This window comes from Rhinolophus sinicus, linkage group LG06, assembly GCF_036562045.2.
Source record: "Rhinolophus sinicus isolate RSC01 linkage group LG06, ASM3656204v1, whole genome shotgun sequence".
Taxonomy (NCBI): domain Eukaryota; kingdom Metazoa; phylum Chordata; class Mammalia; order Chiroptera; family Rhinolophidae; genus Rhinolophus; species Rhinolophus sinicus.
In genome coordinates, this window is record NC_133756.1 from 15,420,466 (window position 1) to 15,446,644 (window position 26,179).

At 55.7% G+C, this 26,179-nt stretch overlaps 1 protein-coding gene across 22 annotated transcripts in view; it reads left to right on the plus strand.

Moving 5' to 3' along the window:
* The window catches only part of PTPRF (protein tyrosine phosphatase receptor type F), a 101,306-nt gene that overhangs the window by 44,557 nt on the left and 30,570 nt on the right, over positions 1–26,179 (plus strand). For 12 of the 22 annotated variants that reach the window (XM_074334576.1, XM_019751126.2, XM_019751123.2 and 9 more), the window contains 3 exons: positions 6,473–6,661; positions 15,411–15,521; positions 24,725–24,994. In XM_074334576.1, the coding sequence (XP_074190677.1) occupies positions 6,473–6,661; positions 15,411–15,521; positions 24,725–24,994 (570 nt within the window). Of the gene's footprint in view, positions 1–6,472; positions 6,662–12,635; positions 12,654–15,410; positions 15,522–24,724; positions 24,995–26,179 lie in introns of all 22 variants that reach the window. The other 10 variants (XM_019751120.2, XM_074334573.1, XM_074334563.1 and 7 more) reach the window with 1 other exon arrangement.

Sequence of the window (26,179 nt, forward strand, 5' to 3'; positions counted from 1 at the left end):
GTGAGGTGGAGGGAGGCCAGTGAGAAGCTGGTGGCAGAGGCCCAGACCCAGGCAGTGGGTGAGGGAGGAAGGGAGACTGGGTTACAAGTAGTTTAGAAAGAGTGATGGCCTGCCTGGCTACTTGTGGGATTGGGGAGGCGGGAGCCTCTGGGTTACTGGCTCTGGGGCCAGGTAGATAGCGGTGCTGTTTTCCAAGATTCAGGTGTGGGAGGAGGACCAAGTCTGAAGAGGCAGGTTGGTGAGTCCAGTTAGAAATCTGTTGTATCGGCATCCAGGGGAGGTGTCAGGGAGGCCTTGTTCAGATTTGCCTGGCACTCTTAAGGGACATATGGAGATAGAGTTTTGAAGGCCAAGAAATGGGAAATCTCAGGAAGCCAGAGCCAAGAGGGGAGGAAGGGGACCTGCATGGAGCACCAGAAGCTAACTCTTCATGTTGGGAGGGGAGTTTGCATAGAAATCCAGTGAGGAGGGGCCTGACAGGTAGGAGGGAAACAGAGTGAGGCCATGGAAGTCACGAGAAAAGACGACCTGGAGGAGGAAGGAGTGTTGTCCAGAGGTGAGGCAAGATGGCTGAGAAGTATCCTTTGGGTTTATCTCCATGGAGTCATGATTGATCTTGGGGAGCACGTTGGCAGGAAGCAGTGGCAGCTGGGCTGCAGGGGCCTCAGGAATGAGTGGGAGGCTGTCCGTGGTCTGGAGTGACACGGCTTGCACGGGGTTGGGAGGGTGAGGTGTAAATGGATCAAAGGAATCTTCCTGGAGTAGGAGGGAGATGGGGAACCTCCAGGAGGTGAGTCCGGCATGGGCCAGGGCCCAGAAGCCGTAGTGTGGGTAGGGTGTGTGCCCAGGAGATGGCCCCCAGGTCACTTGGGTGTGTATTGCTGGGAAGGGTGACTAGGGCTGTGTGAGGTGCCAGGTAAGCCCCGGGTTGGGAGTGGCGACTGGGAGGGGAGGCCAGGACTGCTGACAGGCCCCAAACAGCTCAGATTCAAAAACAAAACAGGCTTTTAAGATGCCAAGTTTGATGAAATCTGAGTGCTGGAAGAGGTGGGAGTTTTCTCTTGGAAAAAGCTGAAAATCAAGACTGAAAGCTGTGAAGGGAGATGGGCAAGGCTCCCCAGGCCCCCCTTCACTGCCTGGAAGCCTGGGGGCGGGGTGGGGCTCTCTGGAAGAGTGTGGGATCCTTCAGGTCTGGGGGTGCCTTCTGACTTGCTAGGGGGTATCTTAGTCTGACTCCGCTAAAGATGGAGCTGTCTCAGGGAAGGGCCTGAGGTGGTCTTGGTTTCCTCAGAGTGCGTGAGGGCTGGGGGAGCCAGCAGCAACCCACAAGGTGCTTCGTATGTCTATAAGTCTTCGTGTTTTCCATGTCTCTGTTCCTGCGTGTCTCTCCAGGTGCACGTGTGTCAGCACACATGTATCTGTGACTGCATGTCTCTACGTGTGTGTGTGTGTGCGTCTGTGTGCACTGCCTCTGCTGCATGAGTCTGTTTCCACAGGTGCCTGTCACTGCAGGTGCCCCTCCGCATGCACATGTAGGTTTCTGTTTTTGCACCTGTCTCTTTCCCCATGTATATCTCTGTGGCTGTGCCTGTTTCTAAGTGTCTGTGTGTTTAGACACAGGGTGGCCAGGCCCAACATTCACACGCAGCGAAGGGGGTCAGGCTTACAGATGGTGCCACCCCAGGGAGCCTGTATATGTGTGTGCCGGTGTGTGCCTGCATGTACACACAGACGCCATGGAGCTGGGTAAACAAGGGTGAGAAGGCTGTGCTGACAGAAGGTGCTGCCCACCCAGGGACCCTGCAAGGCTTCTCCATCTGTCGGCTTCCCTGGTGCAGCCCCCTCCCTCTGGCCCACACTCTGCCTCAGGCATCCCAGGCCGAACTGGACAAAGAGACTTGTGTGTGCTTTGTAGGGGTCTCCAGCCGCCTCCCCGTCCTGTCATTTCAGCCAGCATAAGCTGATCCTCTGCTCACCCCCACCCTAGTCTCATCTGTCAGGACCCCAACATTTTCCTTAGCTCCAGCCATACTCACCTTCCTGTTGTCTCCGTATCCTCCCACAGCCTTTGCTCAGGCAGTCCCTCCCTCCCCCCAGAAAGCTCCGCCTGCCTCCCCTACTCAAGTGTTTCCTACTCTTACATCTCCTTCCTCTTCCAGGAAGCCACCAAGGTAGCAGGTGAGCTCTGGGTTTGAACGGATACACACCACTGCTGTGGTACCTCAGCCAAACTCCTGCACCTCTCTGAGCCTTAGGCTCCCAGCCTCCCCCTTTACCACCTCCTCCCCCAACACACACACAACCCTGTCATCTTCCTCTGCCTAGTGGGGACAGCAGGAAAGGGGTCAGGCTTCCCTCTGCAGTATCTAAAAACAAGCACGGTTTGGAGCAGGAGCCATTTGTACACATGGGCGCCCACCACAGGTACACAGAGGTCTGTGCCAGCAGAGCCTGGGGAATGTGCGTGCACCCTACATGTGTGTGCTGCTGCAGTCCACAAACAGCTGTCGAGACTTGGACTCCTGGCACCTCTGAAGTCCCCTAAAGTCCCCATGGTCTTCTCCTGTCCCTTACGAGAGGGTGGAGAGACCTCGACCCCACAGGGACAGACGCTGCGGATGCCAGGCGTTGAGGCTGTGCGGCAGGTTTGGGGACCTCCCCCGTGCTGTGCTGCGCAAACGGTGTTGGAAGTAGCTAAGCATCCGTTGATCCTGAAGGACACCTAAGAGGGAGGGTTCCCTGGAGTTGGGAATCTGGGTCCTGGGAGGGGGCACAGAGGCTCCACCCAGGCCAGGAGGGAGGGGCTGCAGCTTCTTGGACAGTGATGCATGGACACGTGTGCACACGCAACCCTTCAGCCGCCTTGCCGTTGCCATGGTTACCGGGTGGCCTGGAAGGGGGAGGGGCCCTTCCTCTCCTCCAGTTCTGCAGAACAGGTTTTGAGGGGACTCTGTGTGACCTGTACATTAGGGTGTTGGAACGTGGGTGCTTGCCCACGGGTGGCCACGTGTGGGGACAGTCGAGTGTTCTGCAGTAAATAAAAACGCAGCAGTTTGTGTGCAGAGGGGTCTGCTGTGGAGCCACTGAGCCTGAAGACATCGGAAGGCGTGGGGAGGCGGGGCAAACCTTAAGGAAGTGAGCCAGGATAGTGGCAGGGCACCCCCAGAGGTGCGTCCTCACCTCCGCCTGCCCTGCTCAGGCCCAGCCCTGCCAGGTGTAGGGTCCCAACACCTGGTCTCATCCCAGCTCCCCCTCCCATCTAGCTGTGTGACCTTGGGCAGGTTTTTAGATGTCTCTAAGCCCCCGTTCATATACCTCAAGGTTTTGGTAAAGATTAAATTACTTTGTTAAGCATTTTAACTTAATACCTAGAAGGTACTGAATGCTTCATTAATGTAACCTTTTCTGCCTCACATCTGGACCTCAGTTTTCACAATTGTTGCTGGGTTTGGAGTGATCATGTGACATCTACATGAGGAATTCGCCTGGTCTTTAGCCTGAGCGGTTTAGGCTACAGTGAACCCAGCTCCTGTGGGTACTGGGGGTTGAAGGGAGTAAATGTGCCAGTCGGTGATGGGTCAGTTACAACAGTGTACATGCGCTCAGATTGGCCGGCCATACGGCGGCCGTCAGTAACCGGCTGCAGTCCTTGGCTATGTCTGAATGTGCTGGAGGCCCCCGAGTGAGCTTAGAAGGAAGAGACAGCACTGACTCCTGAGGGGCTGCAGTCTGCCTGTGAGGCACGCGTCTCCATCCTGAGGTGCAGACATGCAGCCTCGTGAGTTCTGCCTGGAAGCCTCCTTGGCACAAGGGACTGGCTTTGGGTCCTGCTGTTTTATGGACAGCTCTTTATACACGCCGGCTTTAAGCTCTGGCAGTGGGGCCTAAGGTATGATCTGAGCCAAGGACAGAGCCATTGAGGGTGCGATAATTGAGGGAAGAAAATTAATTGTCCTTAATTTGGCATAAATCCCAAAGACCTTCCCCGTGTGAGGAATTCAGAGTAGATTGCTGGGACACAGGGCTGCAGATGTTTGTACTTCTTTCCTTCTCCTTGATCAGTACTTTGCTGGTAGAGTTGGGGGCCAACTGACTCCTGGACTCTAACTCTGGCAGGCCCTGAACCCCCTCTGCACCCCGCACCCCACTGTTTAGGATGGGGGTACTTAGGAGGTAGGATTGATGTCTGGGAAGAGCTAGACTGGTGCCCGGTGGGCTAAGTTGGCTCTGGCAGTTCTGAGTGTCCCCTAGCTGCTGAGGAGGGCAGGGAAGGCGGGTGGGGAGCGCTGGGGCTTAGGCCCTTCCTGGGGCTTTCTGTGAAAGCAAGCGGCGGCGGGGCCAAAGGAAGCTGTTCCCCTGCTGGGTGCATCCCGAGTCCTGCCTCGTTTCCATTCTCCTTTTTCTTGCCACTGTTGAACATTTTCCTTTTTAAAATCAGCTGAAAGTTAGGATGCTGTGGTGTCATATTTACAGCCAAGGAGACGCTGGGGTCACATCTGGAATTTATAGGGCTGCAGGTCAGGAAGCTACCGGGAGAGGCTGGGAGGTGAGGCCATACTGGGAATTCTGCTCCCTACCCCTAAACCCCATCTCCTGATGGGGTCCCTTTGGGATGCACCTGGTAGTTGGAGCCTTGGCAGTCCATCCTGGGGGTCTGATATCCCAGAGAAGGGTGTCTCGCCCCTGCCTGCTGGGGCTCCTCCAGCTCCCTCTCCTGCCTGCCCCTCACCCCCACTCAGTCCGTCTGGGTCTCTCAGAGTTTCCAGGGAGGACAGCACTGCCAGTCTTTACTTTCCTCCTAAGGATGCCACATGCCTTTTCCCTGGCATAGGACCTAACCTCAGCAAATGTCCCCAAACACCCCTCTTGTGCTGGGCCTGTAGGAGGGAGGTGCAGATCTGTGCTAGTCTCCTGGTCTCCCCTACCAGGACACTGACAATGGACAGTGTTCCCTTTCCCCTGTTGGGCGTGCCAGACATCCACACAGGTGGAGAGGCTCTGGCGAGTTCTCCTACACACTCTGTGGTTTGTTCTTGGGGAAGGGCCTCTCTCCAGCCCAGGATGCGGAAGGGGGCCCCAGGCCCTAGTCTTGGTACCTGTCGGCCCCAGTGGTGCAGCCCTTGTTAGTTACAGTAATAATGTCAGCTAATAGTCATTGAGAGCAGAGTCTTTGTCAGACACTCTGCAGCACCTCACACACATTATCATATGTACCGTGTTTCCCTGAAAATAAGCCCCAGGTAAGACCGTCAGCCAGACGGACGCATTTAGTACGTTATGATGATGTTCCAGAAGAAGATGACGTGACTGTATTTGAATAAATGTAGATTGTTGTACATGAAAAAATAAGACATCCCCTGAAAATATGCCCTAATGTGTCTTTTGGAGCAAATATTAATATAAGACCCAGTCTTATTTTCGAGGAAATACGGTAGTTCTCACGATGGCTTTACAAGGTGGGCACTTGAACACCATTTACAGATAAAAAGAGACAGAGAGGATGAGTCACACACCCAGGTCACAACTAGTTAGCGGTGGAAGTGGGAGTCCCACTTGGTCTGCACCACCTGTGCTCCCAGCCCCTTACGCTTCCACAGTGGGGAGAACGCAGCCTTGCTCCCCAGCCCCTGAGGGCTGGTTTAGGAGTCCATGTGCAGTGGGAGTGGGGGTGTGCTGCGGATGTCTGCTTCTGTTACACCCGTGGAAGTGACTCCTCTTTGAACTGGGAGATGCAGCCAGGGAGGAGTTTTGTTTCCCCCGTCAACTTTTGGTTTCCTCAGAGCTTTTTTATCTCCTTAGACTCCACATGCTCAGACATGGTCCCCAGGCCTGACAGTGGGCTGCAAGCTCAAGCCTGAGTGAGGGAGGAGATCATGGTCAAGGCTGCAGTAGAGAGTGGGCCAGAGTCAAGCCCAGGGGTGAGGGTGGCTCATTGGTAGGGCAGGAGGTCTTTGGAGTCATGGCCGGAACCCAGGCTGTGACATGCGGCTCTGCTATGCGGTGGAGCTAAAGGCTGCATGCAGGCAGCATCGGGGACACTGCATGTGCAGACGGGGATGGGGGAGGGGGTGCTGGACAGCACGAGGAGCCTTCAGGCTGAGTGTGGCTGTTGATGCCACCGTGTCAGCTGTGGGCCACCCACAGCCCAGCATTTGTGTAGCACTTTCTGCTGCAGCCAGCAGAGCATCAATCCTTGGTTTTCCTAGGGCCCAGAGAGGTAAGTGCTGACATCTTCAGTCTGAGGCATTGCTTCTCAGACCTGAAAACCAACTCCCTGACAAGGCAGTGTGGGCCCCACTGCAGCCCCCAGCCCTGTGAAGGGCAGGCTTGGGCACTGGGGCTCAGGGCTGTTTAGAAGTCAGGGACTGGAAAGAGAAGAATCTTGAGGATCCTAGCCAACCTGGGAGTCAGGGGAAGCTGCCCACAGAGGGGTGTCCTAGCCCTGACATGCACATCTGCTATTTGTCTGCAGAGGACCAGCTGCCCGCAGGGTTCCCCTCCATCGACATGGGGCCTCAGCTGAAGGTGGTGGAGAAAGCGCGCACAGCCACCATGTTGTGTGCAGCAGGCGGGAATCCAGATCCTGAGATCTCTTGGTTTAAGGACTTCCTCCCCGTGGATCCCACCACCAGCAATGGCCGTATCAAGCAGCTGCGTTCAGGTGAGCAGAGGGCGAGGGTCAAGAGGCCACGCAGGCGTGAGGAAAGGTATCTGGCCAGAACCCAGCACAGCCTTCCTTCTTGGGCCTGGGTGCCTGGGAGCCACAGGAGACCTCAGCCTGGGGCTGACCCTCCATGGCTAAGCAGAGGGCACCCAGTGGGTGGACTGGATCTTGCTATAGGCCCACCTGGCCCGGGAAGAGAGCTGGTCAGTGAGGGCTAGTTACTGGTGATTCTTTTACCTTCCCGAGATTGTCAGACTCCAGACTTTGGGCCAGCCCTGCTCCTCACAGCATGGGTGCCATGCCCAGTCTGGTGATGGGCTCTGCGAAGTTGTTCTGTGGGTGTTCATCCTCCACCTTTCCTGGAGCCTGGACTGAGAGGGGTCTGGATGATGCTTCCTTTTGCTTCTCCAGACCGCAGTGACAGAGGCCAAAGATGCCTGATTCATCAGGCTTCAAAAGGCCAGACTTTAGAGGCTTGGAGCCAGGGGGACTTGCTGCCGTCCCTCAGCCACCAGGGCCACCTGTCTCCTCTGGATGTCTCAGTAGAGCCAGCTTGGAGCCCTGGGAGCAAGGATGCCGTCTTGACCAGGAGGGAGGTGTCGCCCCATTGATCGATCTGCCCATGAGGCTCCCGCCAGGATAATTGATTCCGTTTTTGTGGGAACGGAGCAGGCGGGAAAGGAGGCTTGGAACCAGCTTAGCTGCATTCTGCATCTGCTGCCAGCATGGCTGGACCGATAGGCCTCGGTCTAGAAGTCTTCCTGCCAGCTGTGGGATTGGGGGCTCCGTCAGTGTGGCCAGTACTGGTCAGAGCCCCCGCTGCCCCTCAGTTATATCAGCACTGCACGGGAGGACACGACTCAGCTTGTTCAGGGCTCTGCCAGCTTCAGAGGCACCCTGCCACTCCCTGGGGTGCCAGCCCCTCCCCACTAACTCCCACCAGGTCGACACCCCCATAGGGCCCAGGGGAGGAGGGAGAGATGATTTGCCCAGCAGGGGCAGGATGCCGGCCCCAGCGATGGCCGCCTGAGACAGCCTACGAAGTGTTAGATCATTTAATTTAATTAAAACTCAACAAGATGGAGGCAGCTGTAACGCAGTTAATTAAAACAGCCATAATCAAGGCAGGAAACAGTCCGGCAGCATTTACAGCCGTTGCCCAGCGCTGCCCAGCGGCCGGCACGATTCAGCTCCTCTGCATTTCCCCACAGTCCCCCAGGCAGGCTCCCCGAGCAGCCAGATGGTCCTACCCGCAGGTCTGGCCTCCACCCTGAATGGCACTGACTGTCCGTGGCAGCAGTTCTGGGAAGGCACGCTGTCTCGCGCATTCGTTCATCAAGTATTTATGTAGTGCTTGCTGTGTGCCAGGCCCTGTGCCACCCATTCACTGCCCTGTGAGTTGGCTCCTGCCCAGTACTACACCCTCCTGGTCCTCTCAGCAGCCGTCAGAACCCCTTCCTCCTTCCTCACCACTCCCTCCCACACCTTCCTGGCTTTTCTCTTACTTCTCTATCTGCTCTGCAGCCTCTTCCTCTGCTTGTTCCCCCAGGTAGGGAACCCGTGAGCCTGGCCCTTGCCCCATGGACAGAGCCTTTCCCTGGGCCAGCTCACCCACTCCTGTAGCTTTAGGTGCCCTCTCTACTCTTGCACCTCCCAGTTCTGTGTCTCCAACCTAAACATCTTGCCTGAGCTCTAGACCAACACATTTATCTGCCTTGTGGGAGTCCCTCTGACCATGGTGAGTGATGACCTCCTCAGACAGCCTGCTCTTCTCCCACTGACCCTCTCTCTGTGAGTAGCAGCCCCCCAGCCTGAAATCTGGGACACACCCTGACTCCTCCTCCAGGAAGGAACCACCAAATCCTCTTGATTTCTCACCCCCATGGCTCTCAAGTTGGTCCCCTTGTTTCCTTTCACTGCCTTAGCCGTGTCTCAGGTCGCCCGACACTGCTCTCCCTGCCTCTGGGCTCTCCCCTTCAATCCATCCTCCAGCAGCTGTCAGAGTTTTCTGCTAATGTCCCTCGGTGCTCTAACAGTCTCCCTGCCTACATTGTCAGGTGTGCCCCTAAACAGAGCACACAGAACCCTTCTCTATCTAACCCTGCTCACGATTCCCGCTTTATCTCCTCAGGTCCTGCCTGCATCACTTACTCGTTCTGTGGCCTCAATTACTAAACTTCTTTGAGCTCCAGTATTTTCATCCGTAAAAAGGAGTTGCAGTTAGGACTAAGGGAGACAGTGTAAGTCAGAGCTTTAGTTTACTGCCTGGTGTATGGTGAGGGACCCAGGAACAGAGCTTTTCTTATATCCGGTCTCTCCCCACTTGCACTGAGGCACCCTGACCCCATCCTGGCCATTCACTCACATTCCCTAGTACGTGGAGCCCCACCTTCTCTGCCTAAGGCTACTCCTTCAGGATGCCCACTTTACATTTTTATCATCTGGCTCCAGCTCTGCTCACTTAGGCTGGGTACTCTTTACAGGGAGGGCCTGGGTCTGCCTTCCCTCTGCGAGGTCCCCACCCCCAGTGGCCAGCACAACCCAGCTTAGGACAGGTGTCTCTGAGCCCTTGTGGAAGAATGATTTCATGAACGTGACCTATGGGCCCTGTCCCTGCAGACTGATGTCCACTCCTGCTTCCCAAGTCCAGGGAAGACCTCTTTGTTTGACCTTTCCTGCCCCCTGGCAGCTGTGACCTGAGAGTTGTGGGCTGAGTAGCTGTTGGGATGGAACCAGATGGCGCCTGAGAGGACTCGGTCATCCCCCTTAGCAATAATGGACAGGACTCGCCCCCATCACTGCCTGATCCTAGCCCCTGGTTCCTGACCCTAGTGGCTGCGGCCCCTGTCCTGTTACCACTTAGGAAGGTGCTGGGGCTATTCCTTTCACACTTACAGGGACATCTCTTCATGGATTGGAATCAGGGCCCCCGAGCACTCAGCTATTTACAGGGACTTGCACAGTTTATGCATCATTGACAGTTTACAAAGTGCTTTGCTGCCTTTGGTTGCACTTGATTCTCCTGCAACCCTGAGAAGTAGGACAGGCCGGGATTATCCTGCCCACTCTACAGCTGAGTTAAGGGAGTCACCTGGGGTCACACATGGAGATGCAGGGTCAGGGAGCTCCCCTGTGGGGTTCCCAGGAGCCTTCTAGTATTACATATGCAGAACCTGGTGCCCAGGGAACGGCCAGACCCTGCTAGGGCTGAACTAGAGCCTGCTGGGCAGAACTCCACAGTCCTATCCTCTCCAGACCACACGCCCCCTCACCCCCCAACTGGTTCCCAGAACTCAGGAATCAGTGGGCCAACCCACAGCACATGTCACCAGAGCATGACCCCAGAGCAGAGCTAGGTAAGGGCAGCTGGCAGCATGTGTCCAGCTGTGAGCTCTGCTCAACAGGCACATTCCTCACTGAAGTGATGTGACGTGCTGCCACAGCATAAGCCTCCTGGAGAATTTGAACTTGAAACCCAGGGTGGACCCAAGAGAAATGGGGACAGGCTCCGGGAGAGTGGAAATCGAATCAGGAGTAGGCAGCGTCACCAGAGCAGTGAGTGGGGGCTGACCTCCCAAGTGAGGCTCTGAGCTGCTGCTGGCTCCTGAGAGGAGCTGTTGGCCACACGCTCTGCCAAACCTGGACAGGGCCCTGAGGAAACCTTCCATGCTCCACTCTTCTTGGCAGCCTGAGTGTGGAAGCTGTCATCTCCATTACCGTCGAGGACAGCCTAACGCATATGTTCACGTGCTCACACAGAGAGCAGTGTTCTTCCACACCTCTGGCTCCTGAGCTGAAACTGCAAGACCTCGAGCAGAGATGCCAGCATCGGGCTGCCAGAGGAGGCCCGCTGGCCCCAGCAGATGGGACCCAGTGGGAAGTGCAGAGCAGTCCCTGGGGTGGGCCTGAGGCCTGTGGGCCTGAGGCCTGTGGCCCTGCACTCTGCTGGCCAGCCCCAGCTCTCATGGGAAGGGCCTGTCCCCCTACTCTGCCCTGCCATCCAATGGGTCTGCCAGGAGGCACGCCATCTACGTGTATCACGATTTCCCTTTGGCCTTAGTACACTAACACCTCTCCCAGGCACTTCTGACGTCTGGGTTCTCTCCAGTCTCCCACAGCCTTCTTGTGAAATGGAAAAGGCAAATTCTTCTTTCAGTTTGGTGTGCAAATGGCTGTTCTGAGATGTCCAGAGACTTGTCACACAGCAGGTTAGGTTTTAGAAGAGCTGGGGTCTGAAGCTAAGGATCTCAGACCTTGGCCAGTTACACTGCCACCCACTCCCAGGTCAGGCCAGGACTGTAGGAATACATTAGCAGCTGTCAACGTTTTGGTCTTAGGACTTCTGATTCTGAATATCAGAGGACCTCAAAGAGCTTTTGTTTATCCACCAGTATTTACTATGTTATATATTAAAACTGAGAAGATCATAAATATTTATTAATCCACTTTAAAATAACTTAAAAATCCATTACATGTTAATATAACATTTTTAATGAAAAATAGTTATAGTTTCTAAAACAAAAATATTTAGTGAGAAAAGAGTAGCGTTGTTTTACATTTTTACAAATCTTTTTAATTGGGGGCTTCATAGAAGATGGGTTGGATTCTCATATCTGCTTCTGCTTTCGGTCTATTCGTATGGCGATATCACTTCATGAGCCTCTGGAAAACTCAACTGTACATGAAAGAACAAGAGTGAAAAAGGCAAATAATTTCTAGTATTATGAAAACTATTTTACCTTGTGGAGCCCCTGAAAGGGTCTCGGACACTAAAGGGCCCTGGACCGAGTTTGGCGGATCACTGTGACGATGGTTCTTTCTAGACAATCTCTCTGCACCCCTGCCACACACCACAGGTCCCCACAGCTGCTCGTCTTCTCCCCAGCCTCTGTGTCTGCCGGCGGCAGCCTCGTCCAGTGGGAAGGCCATGAGCCAGACAAATCGGGTCAGTTCCTGCCACTTCACTCGCAAGCTTGTGCTCCTGAGTTTGGGCAGTTCGCTTAATGTTTCTCAGCCTCTGTGTCCTCGTTCCTACATGGAGAAGGATAATTCCTCCTGGGCGGGTATCATCAAGTTCAGTGAGATAGTTAGTGATCAGTGTTTGTCTCTCGGCACACTTCCCTCCCCCAGAAGTGGACAGAGAGGAGCAGAATGGACAGCTCTGGGCCTGGGCCTGCCCACAGGCTCCTCACTGCTCTGGGTGAGGCAGTGGTAGAAGAAGGGCATGAGCACTGCCTCAGAGGAGGCCCCCATTGGGAAGGGAGCCTGCTGAGACCACATCCTGGCCCTGCACGGGACATTTGGAGGGCGAGCACTTGGCCCTCTGGTTCCTGATTCCCAGGGTTGTGAAGCTCTGAAGAGGCAAGGGGTGGGCACTGGCCTCTGGCTCTCACCAGTCAGGTTGGGGAGAAGCTCAATAGTCACTCAGTTTTTAGCAGGGTTGATTGGGCTTCACAGGGAATCTGCCACTGGGTTGTGAGCTCAACCACATCCATGGCAGGTGGGCTGGTGTGTTTGTTCAGGGAGACCTGGCCCTTGTGTCTGCTTAAATGCCCTGGTTTGTTTTGGTAAGTGCTTTGTTTTGCAATCTACCCACCTGTGGATTTGGGTGGCCTTGCACGGTGGGGTTGCTACCGTTTCTTCACCACCACCCGCCATTGGCCTCAGCCCGCAGGGTCTGGTCTGTAGGAACCCTGACTCACCATCCTGATTCCTGTCACCCCCAGCCCTGCTGACCCCTGCCCCACTCTCTCCTTCCTCAGAGCAGTGCCAGTGTGACCTGCTTCACCCACACTCACCTGGTGCTTGCCCACACATTACCTGCGTCAGCCTAACCCAAGCCTCGATTTCTTCATGTATTGAAGGCCCTTTCTCGTGTTTTATTTTTATCTGATTTGGCTTTTTGTGGCTTTCCTTCCTTTTGTACTAATGCTTCTCTCTGATCTTATTTGCATTCAAATTACCTCGCCAGGTGGTTCACCAATTAGAGGTAAGAATGCTGTCCGTGCATCTCGCCACGCCTTGCCACTGCCGTCACCACCACTCCATCCCGTCCAGTCCGTCACCTCCCCCATCCCCATCCTGACCGCCAGCCTCCTCATCTCCAGCTCTGGCCCCCTCAACACCACCGGCCACCACACACATCCACTCTCGGTCATTCCCTCCTGTGGACTCATCCATTGCAAGTCTGGATTGTGCAAATACTCGGCTGAGCCCTGCCTTGGGGACAGCAAGCCCTACTGCCCGGGCCTTCTGGGCCAGCCCCACAGAAGGGACCTGTCGGCTACCGCAGTGAAGCCAGCCAAGCCTCGTCCCCAAGGCTGGCCACAGAGGGAGTCTTCCTGTGAGGTGGGGGAGTGTGACCAAGCCTTGCCTTTTCTCTTGAGAACCTGCTTTGTCGTGGGCCCTCAGTTATTACTTATCTTCTGTTTAACATCCTGGCCCTAGAGTAGAATGAGGACCAACCCATAAATCCCTCAGCCCAGCAGACATAGGAGGAACATGCAGTAAAGATTTTAGTGTAGATACTGAAATGGCAACTGAGAAGTACAGGGTCTGATGTGACTAGGTTCCGTGACCATCAGCCCTGGCTGCTTGCGTGCGGCAGGGCCCTACAGCCTGGGGGCTCAAAGCCCAGACTCGACTCAGATCCCCATTCAAGTGCGACTCACCACCTGCATGACCTTCAGAAAATCAATTCCTCTCTCAGAAGTCTGTTTACTCCTCTTTAAATTGGGGCCCTGGTCCTACCTCGTGGGACTGTAAGGATGGAGGAGAGGATGAGGATTGGGACAGTGTCTGGCTCAGAGCAGACACCCTGTAAATGGTTGCTTCTACTGTGATTTATTTTTATCATTTTCTCCCCACCTCTCAGTGTCCTTGGGTACTTCTAGACCCTCAGAGTTCAAGGCCAGGGTGGTCTCAGCACAGAAGTTGGGCCTGGGAAGAGCAGTTGCCTCCCTATGGAGGTTGGTTCCAGATTTGGGGGTTTCTGTGTACAAATAGGCTCAGGGTCTATATTGGGTCCCTGGATCAGTTCTGACTCTTGGCCTAGGGGAGCCTCCTCACCCAACAGGGGTCTCACCCAGGCACTACTTCCTGTTCCTGCCTGTGGCACCAGTCTGTGGCACCACCGCCCCAGCTGAGCTGACCTTAGTGCAGCCCTGCCCGTCCAGGGATGTGACCCCCACCTGCTCGAATGAACATTTTCTGTAACAGCGTCCGTCCATTTCATGAACATGACCTGTTGGGTGCCCTTAGACTGCTCTTGCAGGAGATGGGTATTTGACATGTGCCCTGGGCCCTCATGCTCCTTGATGCCCAGTGGGGAGGGCTGACGCCAGGACCACAGAGCAGGCCAGCCCTTTGTTCTGTATCCGGGCCGAGCCTGGGCAACCCCTTCCCCCATCTCTAGCTCCTGGGCCCCTGGGTATTCACAGCCCCTCCTGCTGCCCTGGGTCTGGGTGGTGGAAGAGGGATGCGAGGCAGTGAAGGCGATAGAGCTCGGACCCATTGTGGTCCTCCCCTGGGGCCCGGGCTGTGAAAGGGTTTCTTGGAACTCTACCTGTGGCTCCTGTCCAGTCCAGTCAGGTGGGGTCCCACAGGTTCTGTCTGTGTTCTGTGTGGGAATGACTGTAAGCCAGCCTGGGCCCTGGGAGGATTGGGGTTCTGAGGGTCACTCTGGCTGTTCTGTGCAGGTGGTGGTTTTCTGTCAGGGTGTGTCCTATGGGGTTATTAACTGTCTGCTGGACTGTCCTGTGTGGGTGTGATTGTCTGTCGGCTTGTTCCAGGGAAGCGCTGTTACCTGTGCCTTAGGGTGTTACTGTCACAGACAGCTTGCCCAGTGTACTCTCACAAGCAGTTTCTTCAAGTGTTTCTTGCCTGGGCTGGGGGTAGGTGGCCAAGTGAAGTGGTTTCGGCCTCCCCCCACCCACTGCCACCCTTGCCTTGGGCTCCCCCACCTAGCCCTACCAGGACTGGCCCTGAGCCCAAGTTTTCTCTACCCTCTGTGAAGTCCTTTTCAGCTGCTCCCCCAATTCTGGCTCCTGTGTGTCCGTCTGCGGCCAGAGCAGCCCCTCAGGGCACCGGCCCGAGTAGGAGCTACAGCCTCCATTAGCCTCCTGAATTATGCAGGAGCCGTGGTGGGTCGAAGCACTTTAGTGGGACCAAGCTGAGGAGAGGAGCCGGAATGGGTGGGTCTGGCAGGGTGGGTGTGGGGTGGGAAGGAAGGATGGGTGCTGTGAGCAGAAGCTGCTGGGTACCAGACCCCCAAGGCAAGCCCCTTCTTTCCTGTGGGTTCTGGTGGATGGCAGATTCCCAGGCTCTTGTCTTATGAGGGCATTGCATGCTTGCAAATCCCAGGCTGGCAGCTCTACAAGCTACTCCCACCCACGCCTGGCTCCTTGTGGCCTGGCCCAGCCGGGAACACTAATGGGGATGCTCACTGGCAAACAGGCTCCAGTAATGGCTGCAGCATGGTGGGCACTCAGTGGAGTTGGGGGGTAGGGGTAGAGCCCCTGGCAGAGCCGATAGGCCCAACTGGACTGCAGGATGGGGCAGGATTGTGTTCCAGAGTGCAACCCTTGGTTCCAGCCAGGAGGCCACTGGGCTAGTCAGGGAGAACTTCCAGGAAGCAGCACTGGCACTGGGGTATGGCCCCAATGCAGCGTCTGGTCAGCACAAGCCACAAATGCTGTCAAGACTCCTCCCCATGTTCCAGGCTTGAACTCTCTTTATGCCCCCACAGGTGCCTTGCAGATTGAGAGCAGCGAGGAATCGGACCAAGGCAAGTACGAGTGTGTGGCGACCAACTCTGCAGGCACACGCTACTCGGCCCCTGCCAACCTGTATGTGCGAGGTAAGGACTCAGGCAGTGCCCGGCCCTGTCTGCACAAAGCTGAGCTGCTCCTGCTGGGCATGCTGCCCGGAGCCCTTGGTGTGGACACATGGGGGGCTGTCACGGGCCCAGTCTCTCTTTCTTCCCGCCTCTTTCACAGCAGTCATGACAGCAGCCGCAGCAGCTCCCGCTGGGCAGCCTCCTGATGTCCGCCACTACTCTACCTTCCTTCCCTGCAGGCCCTTTGGGAAGCAGCCACTCTTGGGAGCATTTGTGTCTCTTGTAGGTCCTGCCACATGGGCCCAGAGCCCCATGGGAGTCTAGAGCCTTCCGAGCAGACGTGTGTGAGTGAGTGTGTGTGTGTGAGTGAGTGTGTGTGAGTGTGAGTGCAGGCATGAACATTTATGTGTAAACGTGCACACCAGCCTGGTCTTCCTCCAGTCTGTCCTGTTCCCCACCCCCAGCAGGGTGCGCTCCAGGCCAGGTGTGCCTGCCCTCTGGCCAGGTCTGCCTAGGGCCTTCCTGGAGGGGGAGCGAGCTGTCCTGTCACCTGCCAGGACCCTTGAGTAGGGGGTAGGCTGAGGCAGCCCTTCAGGTGAGCACCTACCATGCTCCAGTGTCCCTTGCTGGGACTAAGTGGATCATGCACTTTCACAAGTCTAGGTGCACAGCAGAGAGGGTCTGGGGACTGTTTTGGAGTGTCTAGTCTCTGCTATGATCACAGCCCAAGGGCGACCAAAGCTGACCACCTGCTGCTTCCTGAGACCACGTTGAGTCTGGTGTGCACAGAGCCCGGGAGGGACCTTGGGAGCCCCTCCTGCCCCGCACTGTCCCCTCGCTTAGCTCTCCTGCACAGATGGGCATCATTAAAGGGAACCCGTCTCTCTCAGGGGATTTGTGAAGGAAAGTGGCTACAGCTTCCTTGCACTGATGATTTCATCACACTTAGTGCAGCTTCACAAGGGTTGCCTCCTGTCTGCCCAGGGCCAGGCACAGGGTGGGACAATGGCAGTGGCCTGTCCCACCTTTTGGGGCTCCATGGTCAGACAGGGCAGAGAGAATTAGGCCATCAAGTATGTACTTACTGAAGGGCTGCTGTGTGTCAGGGCACAGGTTTCTGAGAGACCACAGGCTCCCAGCCCGTTTGTTATTAGGCAAATTGCCTATCAATGGATGGTGCTTAATTGGAGTTGGGGGTGGGGTGTAAGATGGGAAGTCCATGCTGCCTCCCTTGTGAGGTGTCCTGCACGTTGAGGCTCACCTGCGCTGTTCCACAGCCTGTCTTAAGGAACGGCATCAGGGCAGGGAGGCCAGGAGCTTAAGAGCTACCTCAAAAGGCCAAGATGAATGTTGTAAATTACACAGCCTGCCCCCATTCCCCACTGAAGCTTCAGGCAGAGCTTCTGACAGGCACACGGGCCTGACAAGTCCCCTCTAAGAGACGAGCAGCTGGAAAGACCATTCTTTGTCAAAGAACTGCATCCTCCCACCTGGACCATTCCAAATGTCAGGCGGTCCTGACCAAGCACTTCTTCCAAAAGACCATAGGGTGCAGAGAGTGGAGATCCTGCAGCTCAGCAAGAAAGCTGTGTGGGCACCTTTCCTGGGGCAGAGCTGCAGGAGGCCATATAGAGGCAGGAGAAGGCCCAGACCCACGGGTGGATGAACCCTGTGTTGTCATCTTGGCTGGGCAGTGTTCTCCGAAGTCACCATCACACTGGCCTCAGCCCTGAGGCAGGACAGTGGGTCTCTTTGGGGATGACCTGAGCTTGGCTATTGTAGCTGACAGCTTGAGCTCTGACCCTCAACCCATTGGAGCCTCTCTGTCTATGGGGCCCCCACTGTCCGTACCTGCTGGACTCAGTCAGGACTCTGACTAGCTCCTGCTATGTCCCATCCCACAACCCCACCAGGTCTTCCTGAATTGCCTTCCTTGCCATTCCCATGGTCTTTTGGGCAGGGAATGTGGGGATTCTTTTAGTTTTAGCGCCACTTGCCCGGGACCCTAAAACAGGCTGTCCCAACCTGGCTTTAGTTGTCTCTCCCGCTCTGTGTTGCACACACATTTCTGTCGGCCTTGCTATCTCAGGGCCAGTCCTCAGTCTGTCTCCAGGCCCTCTCTGAACTTGCACCTGCCCTGCGCCGCCGAGAAGGACTTGCCCTAAGACAGGCCCTACTGTCCAGATTGTAGACACCTGGGAAACCCTGCTCTTAGGACCCTTGCCTCTGGGGTTGCCTCTGCCCTCATCTCAGTCCTGGCACAGCTCCTGCTTTGTGCTCCCAGCAGTGCTGAGGGCCCACCGGCCCAGCTCCTCTACCCCAGCCTCTGCTGTGCTGGTCCCCAGCTCAGTATCCTGAACTCGGCCTGTGGGTGGGCTGCCCATGGAGATTCCCCCGACCCCACCACCAGGGCTCGCCTGCCCGTCTGCAGAGCAGCTGTGTTAATCCTCCAGGCCGGTGGGATACCCTCCCTGGGCGTCAGCTAGCAGGATCTGAGCCTCAGCATCTGGGGCAGTGAAGTAGACTCGAGCCGGGTTTCTCAACCTTGGCACTATTAAGGTTTTGGGCCAGATAACTTAGTTGTGTGGGGCGGTCCTGTGCATTGTAGGGTGTTTAGCAGCATCCCTGGCCCACTAGATGCCAGGAACACTCCGTAGTCATGACAACCCAGACTGTCTCCAGACCTTGCTCAGTGTCACCTGGAGAACCCCCCCCACCCCAGTTGAGAACCGCTGCTCTGGATGAATGGCCTCCCACTGGCAGCCATCTCCACCTGCCATTCACTCTTGTCCAGTAAGCTCAAGGCCGCGTCTCCTCCTCAGATTTGGCTTCAGTGTCTACCCCACATCCCTCATCTGTCCCCCAGACTCTCGGGGCTCCCACTGCCTCTCTGAGGCCTTGCGGTTGACTCATTTAATGGGACAGTGAGTGTAAAGCTCCTGGCATGGCGCCAGGCGTGCAGGAAGTGCTTGGCAGTCAGTAGCCACCGCTGTTGTTGGGATAGCACTGTTGGGAGATGGATGTATCCTCCAGTTACGTCTGACTTTGCCCACAGTTGCACACAGCTCCACCCACAGTCTGGCAGGCCCAGGCAGGCCTGGCGGACCGGCCTCTCTCTCTCACCATCCACCTCCCCCCACCCCCACCCCCAGTGACTCACTCTCTCCTTCCATTCACAGCCTCTCTCTCCTCCAGCTCTCAGGACGTACAGCTGCCTGGGCCAGGGCAGGGCCACACCCTCTGCAGAGCCCGCCCTACCTGCCCCTGACTTCCCCCCCTCTCTTCAGAGAGCTAGCTGCTGGGCCACAGCTGTCTCTAAACAGGACGATATCTCCACGGCCTTTCTCCCCACAGGTGCCCAGACCAGCTCCGCACACTGTGGTACTGTGCAGCGTGGGGCTTCCTCATGGTGGCGGGGTTCTAGTGGCCCATGTTCCTGGTGGGTTTGTGGGCTGGGTGGGCTCCTACCCCAGAGCCCAGCTCTCTGGGTCTGTCCGAGCTGTGGGGTATGCGTGAGACATGGGGGCCTGCCTGTGCCCCCTTCCACCCCTCCCCGTCCCGCCCTTGGTGTCCCAGCACCTGCCAGAGTGACTCAGCCCTGTCCACTGTGTCCTCCATGAGTCCTGAGTCTTTCGTGAGCGGCGTGGTCCGTGTGCACCTGCGTGCACGTGTGTGTGCGTGGGGCACAAGAGTCTTGTCTCGTTTCCGTGCTGTGTGGGCAGATGAAGGTTGGCCTGTTTTTACTCTCTCTGTGTTTCTCCTTGTCTTTTTTTTATTCCCTCCTCATCCTCATCGCACTCTGCCATCAACCCAAACTCTCATCTCTCAGATCAGCGAGAAGGTTGGTCCTTTTCACTTCTTATCCATCTACAGTTCGCCCGTCGATGGGATGCTCCCATCAGTAGGGACCAGCGGGCACGGCCAGCTCCCTCGGGCTCGTTCCAGCCAGGCCTGCCCGCCAGTCAGGCTCTGCTCTCTGTTGTTTGGGCCGGCAGGCGGGCAGGACCAGGGGTGGGTGGGCAGGCCCCCCTGCCCCGCATGTTTCTGCTGCTTGGGTCCCTGATGCACCTCATATCTGCATGTCCCCTTAGCTGGGCTCCCCTGCAGGGGTGGTTGGGCAGGCATGGTGCATGGCACGAAGCTGCACCCCACCTTTGTGCCCGGGCCAGGCCAGATGTCTGTTCCAGGTGGAGCTCAGGCGAGGTTGTGGGAGCTGTAAGAGCCATAGTGCTTTATGTGTACCTGTGAGGCTTTCCACAACCCGCACTCACCTAAACTCCATGTTTGCCTGAGTTCAGCTAAAACCACTGGGAAGACAAAGGGAAAAGGCTCATCTAGAATGAGCTCACCCCTCCAGATCCGGCAGCACAGGACCAAAGTCCTGCAGTGTCTGCCCTATCTTGCCCCTACCAAGGCTCAATGGGGCACTGCCTGTCCTGCCTACTGAGCTTAGTGTCCGTGGCACAGGCTGGGTGGCGTCATCTTGGCTCACTGAAGAAATCTCCTATCTTGTCTTTTCCCTCTCTGGCCAGATCCAAATGAAAAGCTTCCCACCTACCCCAGGCCCCTCTGTCTACCCGAGTCTCCCAGACAGCTCACATTTCTTCAGCTCCAAGCTGGGTGCTGGACATTCAGACCCAAGGAGTTCACACCTGACTGAATGGTCAACTACAGCTTAATGAGGCCCACGTAGGAGCCCAGAAGAGGCTCAGTCACAGGTTGGGAAGGGCTTCCTGGGGACTCTGCTCCAGCCCAGTCCAGAGCAGGCTTACATGGGGCTCGGTTCTCAGCCCACCCATACGGGCTAGCGGTTCTTCTTGTGTCACATGGTCTGATTGGTCAGAAGAGGCTCACCTGTCCACTGGGCTTTGTACTGAGCCCCAGGGAGCAGAGCTGGGCCACCTGGTCCCCTCTGCATCATCTCTGGCTTGAGTTTCCTCCATGAGGGAGAGGGAGCCAGTTTGGAGGAGGGCTGCGGCCTCGGCTCAGATATCAGCCCTGAGCACCCATCCATACGCACTCCTGAGCTCGGGGGCATTTCGGTTACACCATTTCGCTGACCAGGCGGATCTCCCCGGGCAGTAAGAAAACAGTCATCAGCAGAGACAGCCCAGGCCACAGCTGCCTCCCCCTACGCCCCTTTCCCCCGCCTACCTGGTCCCTGGTCCCTTGTCTGCCTTCTCCCATCAGTGGTCCCACCAAAGATAAGCATGTACACAAATATTTAACGGGAAGGCAGAAATGAGTTTCTAAATATTCCGGGGAGATTTGCTGGGCTGGTAATTTGTTTGGCGCTGATAATTACATCTTACATTTTTCTAGCTTTACTTAAAACTGTGTGCCGAGCGCGCCAGCATTTAATTACTGCTCTGCGGCAGCCACAAGGTTATTTATTAAAGAGTTATTTTATCTTGATACAGTGGATCCTGCCCCTTATCCCTTCCTTAATGTTGTGTTATTTTCATCAGAGAAATTTCCGCGAATGAATACAGATTGCGGGGCAGCCTCCCCCTGCGATTAGGCTGTCACTCCACTGAATGCTGGTGCCTCCGGGCGCCACACCACCCTATTATAGAGATTGTCAGCGCAAATAATTAGACTTAAAAGTTACAGCTGAAATATAATCCAGAAATGGCAGGGCCCTGTTTTGGAAATTGTCTATAAAATGTCAGCACTCAGGATGCACAGGGAACAGTAAGAGACCAGTATTGTTGGAGCTGAAGATTAGACCCTAAGTACATTTTTCCCGGCTCTGGTTTTTCCTCCCCTGCTGTTGATTCTGTCAGTAGACTGGGTCCTGGGCAAGTCCAGTCCCTTTTGGAGGCCCTACGTTTGTGACGGCGAGAGGAATGATGGGGGGTGGGGAGTGCTGCTGCAGTGAGGTGCCAGCCAGTTCTGGCTGTTGGGATGGGTGGGCTGTCCGGGCAGATGCAGGATGCGGGGTTCCACAGGCACTGGCGATCCCAGGAGGTCGTCTCTCACTTCTCTGCCTGTGTGGCTGAAGCCCAGTGTCTGTGAAAGCATCAAGGGTTACACACCCAGGAGTCTCTTGCCTAGTACTAAGGATGACCCTGAGGGTCCCAAACTCATCCTTAGCCCCTAGAGTTCTCCCTTCCACCTGCATCTGTGTGTGTGTGTGTGTGTGTGTTGGGGGCGGGGGGATAACTAAATAAAACTCTTCTCATTGTTAGCTCCTGTAGGGCCTCCATTTCCTAACGGAACAGAAGACCTTGTCCTTTAGGGGCTATTTGGGGTTAAGTCCAGTCAACTTTCTATACTGCTTAGGTTGGAACCTAGGGTTTATTGATCAAGGACCTACTTCCTTTTCTTGGGGCTCTTTGTTCTTATTTCCAGGGACCTGAGCAGGCCCCAAGATTCCACCATTGACTGGGGTCAAGCTTGCAGCCAAGACCTCTCCCCTGACACAGGCTCTCTAAGTCCCATTCTTTTACCAACTGGAGAATATATTCTCCTGCCAGCTTTGGCCAACCCAGAAACCCAGAAGCTTCTCCCTGGAGCTTCCTGGGTCTCTTTATTTTTCAGCTGTCAGCCAGGGCTCAAAAGGACATGAGCTTATCACACAGACCTACTTGTAGTACATGCGTAAACTTGGGCATGTCACTTACAGTATCAGCCTTAAGTCAGTTCCTTTGTCTGTAAATGGGAGCATGGAAACCTTCAGCACATAGTAAGTGCTCACGAGTGGTTTCTCTTTCCCAAAATGCCATGAACGAGAAGATGAGGCAGTCACTGGCTGAGAGACTTGGTCAGTTAAGGCTGCTCCCCTGTGCCTTTCTGCTCGAGCCTGACCTGCGTTTCATTGGCAGGCCTGGGCCTGGTCTGCAGACAGGCCTGCCTACGTTTCTGCTCCCATGGCCTGCCCCTCAGGCCTACCTCCAGAGCCCAGAGGGTGCCTACACCACCAGGCTAGTCAGTGATTCTGTCTGTGCCTTCTAGCTGCACCGTTGTGCAATTTGGGGAATGTGCTCAGTAGAGGCTCTTTGTTGCAGCTTCTTGCCAGCTGTGCCCTGGGATCCACCTTTTCTCTGCCACATAGAACTCTATCCTTGACGTGCTATCATCGTTCAGTGTGGACTTCCAGCGTTAGGACAAGTGACAGAAACCCACTTATATCAGCTTAAGCAAAACAAGAAAACAGCTGTCTTACCATAGAAGTAGATTTGGTGTGTTAGGCAGGGCTGGACCCAGATATTTAAACAGTTTGGGTGGGCATTTTGTCTGTCCTTGTCTCAGCTCTGCTCGCCTGAGTTGACTGCTTTGTTATCAAGCAGGTCTCATGTTGTGAAAGGTGGTTCCCAGTCCCTCTAAGGTTAACCACCACAGGAGAGAGAAAAGGTCTCTGTTCTGATAGTTTTTGCAAAAGTTCCAAAGGCTGTATCTCATTAGCCAGATCTGGGTCACACACCTCACTTAGCAAGAATGGGGTGGTTCCTCTAAAGGAAATGAGGATGCTAGTTCTAAAAGGTAGAATGCTACATGTCTGTGAGACACTGAGACCCCAGTGAGCCTGGGGACACAGGGAAATGACCCAGCCTATACCAGTCATGCCTGGCCCACTCAGGACTTGCAGTGTTTCTGTTCTGTCTGGAGGCCTCTGCAGAGTGAGGTGGTGTGGATGGAGTGGAGGCAGGAGCTGAGTACGGTGGGGTCCTGTAGTCTGGGCTGAGGAGTTGTTGGGGAACCATGCAGGAGTTTTTTCAACAGGGATGTGAGCAGATTTGTGCCAGCTGTTTGTGGAGGGCCAGCTACTGGGGCAGCGCCTGGAGGGGGCAAGGCAGGAGAACAGTGCAGCACCCAATGGAGCAATCCAGGGAAAGGTGGTGGTGGCTTAGATTTTGGTGGTGCCAGTTGCCCGTGGAAATTAATGGGTTTGAAAGGTACCTTAGATAGTACGTTAACAGGACCTGATGACTGCTGGATGTCTGGTCTCTAGGCCGCAGCTTCACCCCCGTGCAGTGAGGTTGGAGGTTGGAGCAGGTAGTCTCTGCGTTTGCTTCCAGCTCTGATGCTGTGGTTGTGCGCTGTGTGAGCAGCAGACTCTGAAACCTATAGTGCAGGTGCTTCTGATGGGGCACCATGGGTCTTGCATGCCTGGGCTCCCCAACAAGGGTCCTCTAAGACCCACACTCTCAATGGTACCCTCTGGTCACTTGGCCTTGCTGCCTGCCTTCTTTGGCCCTGTCTGCAGTGGTGCCCATGAAGGAGACACCCCAGCCTCTGCCCACCAGCTGCATGACCAGTCTGCATGACAAGAGTGCCTGCCCATGGCTAGGTCTTGCCTGCCTTCCCTCCCTCTGCATGTTTCGGATGTCTTTGCCAAGCCTGCAACTTTGGGGGGGTCACTGGGCTGCACCTTGGACTGAGAAGCTCAGAACAGCTTCTGATCCGTGGAGCCCAAGGCTGGAGGTTGTGGCCAGGCACAGCCACCCTCCCCCTTGAGATCCTTGTTCATTGGCGCAGAAAGTCGTCTGCTTGGCGCCCTCATCGTGTTATTGCCATCGTCATGCCCATCCTGCCCGCGGACCACGTTCCTGGCCCGCCCCGATGACCCCTTGCCCCTGCCCGTCCCTCCTGAGGAGCAGACCCTCCTCTTGGGTTCCTAGGCTGTGCCTTGAGCATGGCTGAGGTACCCGCAGGTGGTCATGCTACACCCTCATCTCTTCCCCTTGGGCCTGGAGGTAGCGGTAGAGACTCCAGAGAAAGTGGCCATGTCACTCGCAGACTGACTCTCTGCCCTGCCCCAGCCATGCTCCTAAGGACCCTCCATCCTGGGGTGCCTGGACTTCTCTCACTGGTGCCCGAGTTAGCTGCTCTGGAAACCCTTGGTGGGGGGCATCAGGAGCAGATAGGGGTGGGCACTGGAAGGTGACCTGGGATGTGGCCCTGACTAGGTCTAGCCCTTGCACTGAGTCCCTGTGTGATTCTGGGCAGACAGGACTTTTATGGGCCTCAGTTTTCTAGGCTGTAAAATGGGAGCTTGGTTGCGGATTCTCTCGTGTTCCAGATAGTCCCTGAGTGGGGGCTACTTCTGACCCAAAAGTGGGGTGGGAGATTGTAAGCCGGGGCCCAAAGACACCTTCCCTCCTATCTCTGAGGTGGGTTTGACTCTGCCAAGAGGGGCTTCCTGGATGAGGGGCCCCTGCCCTTCCGTCCTCACGCATGTCTTGCCCAGCCTGTGAGTACCTCTCTCCCTCCTCCCACAGTGCGCCGTGTGGCTCCTCGTTTCTCCATCCCTCCCAGCAGCCAGGAGGTGATGCCGGGCGGCAGCGTGAACTTGACATGTGTCGCAGTGGGTGCACCCATGCCCTACGTGAAGTGGATGATGGGGGCCGAGGAGCTCACCAAGGAGGACGAGATGCCAGTCGGCCGCAGTGTGCTGGAGCTCAGCAATGTCATGCACTCTGCCAACTACACTTGTGTGGCCATCTCCTCACTGGGCATGATCGAGGCCATGGCCCAGGTCACCGTGAAAGGTGAGTGGCAGTGACTCCCATGGGCGTGCCTGCCGTGGCCTATGGCCTGCCTTGTCGCAGAATGCAGCAGGAGTCCTGGCGCCCGTGGTGGGCGAGAGTGACTGCTGTGAGGCCAGGGTGTGTCGGGGGTCTTTGCTCTCTCCTGGGTATACTGGCTCTGGGGTCCTCCTGGCCCTCAGTGGTGGAGGGAGGGGATTCTGTTGTTAATAGTCTTAATAATAATAGCTAACAGGTACTGAGTCCTGGAGGCAGACGCCATGCTGGGAAGCACAGATTACATTGTTCAGTCTCATTGTCACCCTGGGTGGTAGATGTTTTCATCATCCGCCTTTTATAGGTGAGGGAACTGAGAGACAGGGTCACACAGAAGTAATGATGGAGCAGAGACTTAAACCCTGGTGGTCTGATCCCACAGTGTGCCCCTCCAACCACTATATAGCATCAGTCCCTTGGGTTTCCTAGTCTCCTGGCAGGAAGGATGTGAAATACTAGTAGCCAAGGGGGATGTGGGCTCCCTGGAGCCCTAGGCGCACATCCTTAGCAGATTCCTATGGGCTTCCACTCTGCCCCCTCCAATCCATCCTCCAATCTGCAACTTGAGTGGTCTTTTTAATATGTAAAGCAGGATCATGTCACTCCCTTTAAAGAAGGGAAAGAAGCCGTCCAGCCCCTTCTCATGGCTTTTAGGATAAAGACCAGGACCCTCACTGCGGCCTCCCTCACTGCTGTGCACCCCACGTTGATGCTCCGGGTTCCTCGCCCAGCCCTGGTCATCACTGGCTCCATCTTGCTCTCCAGGTCTCAGCTCTGTGAGGCCTTCCCTGATCACACCATCCCAGGAGATCCCCTGGCGTTTTCCCCACCTAGCACCCTGCTTTCTTCAGTCCTTGCACATACCAGAATCCTCATTATTGACGTGTTGGTTGCTTCTGTCACTGGACTACAAACTCCATGAGAGCAGGGAGCTGGCTGACTGTGTGGCCTGTGTCCTTAGCCCCAGCGCAGTGCCTGATTCTCGATAATTATTTGTTGAATGATTGTCTGTGGCCCTTGGACTTCTCCACCTTCGATTTGAGCCAATCTACAGTGTCTATGAAGCCATCAGCCCCATCACTGTTTCTAAAATCCAAGGCCATTCCCTGAGGAAATACCTTTCCCCCTCCCCAGTCCATGTTACACATACCC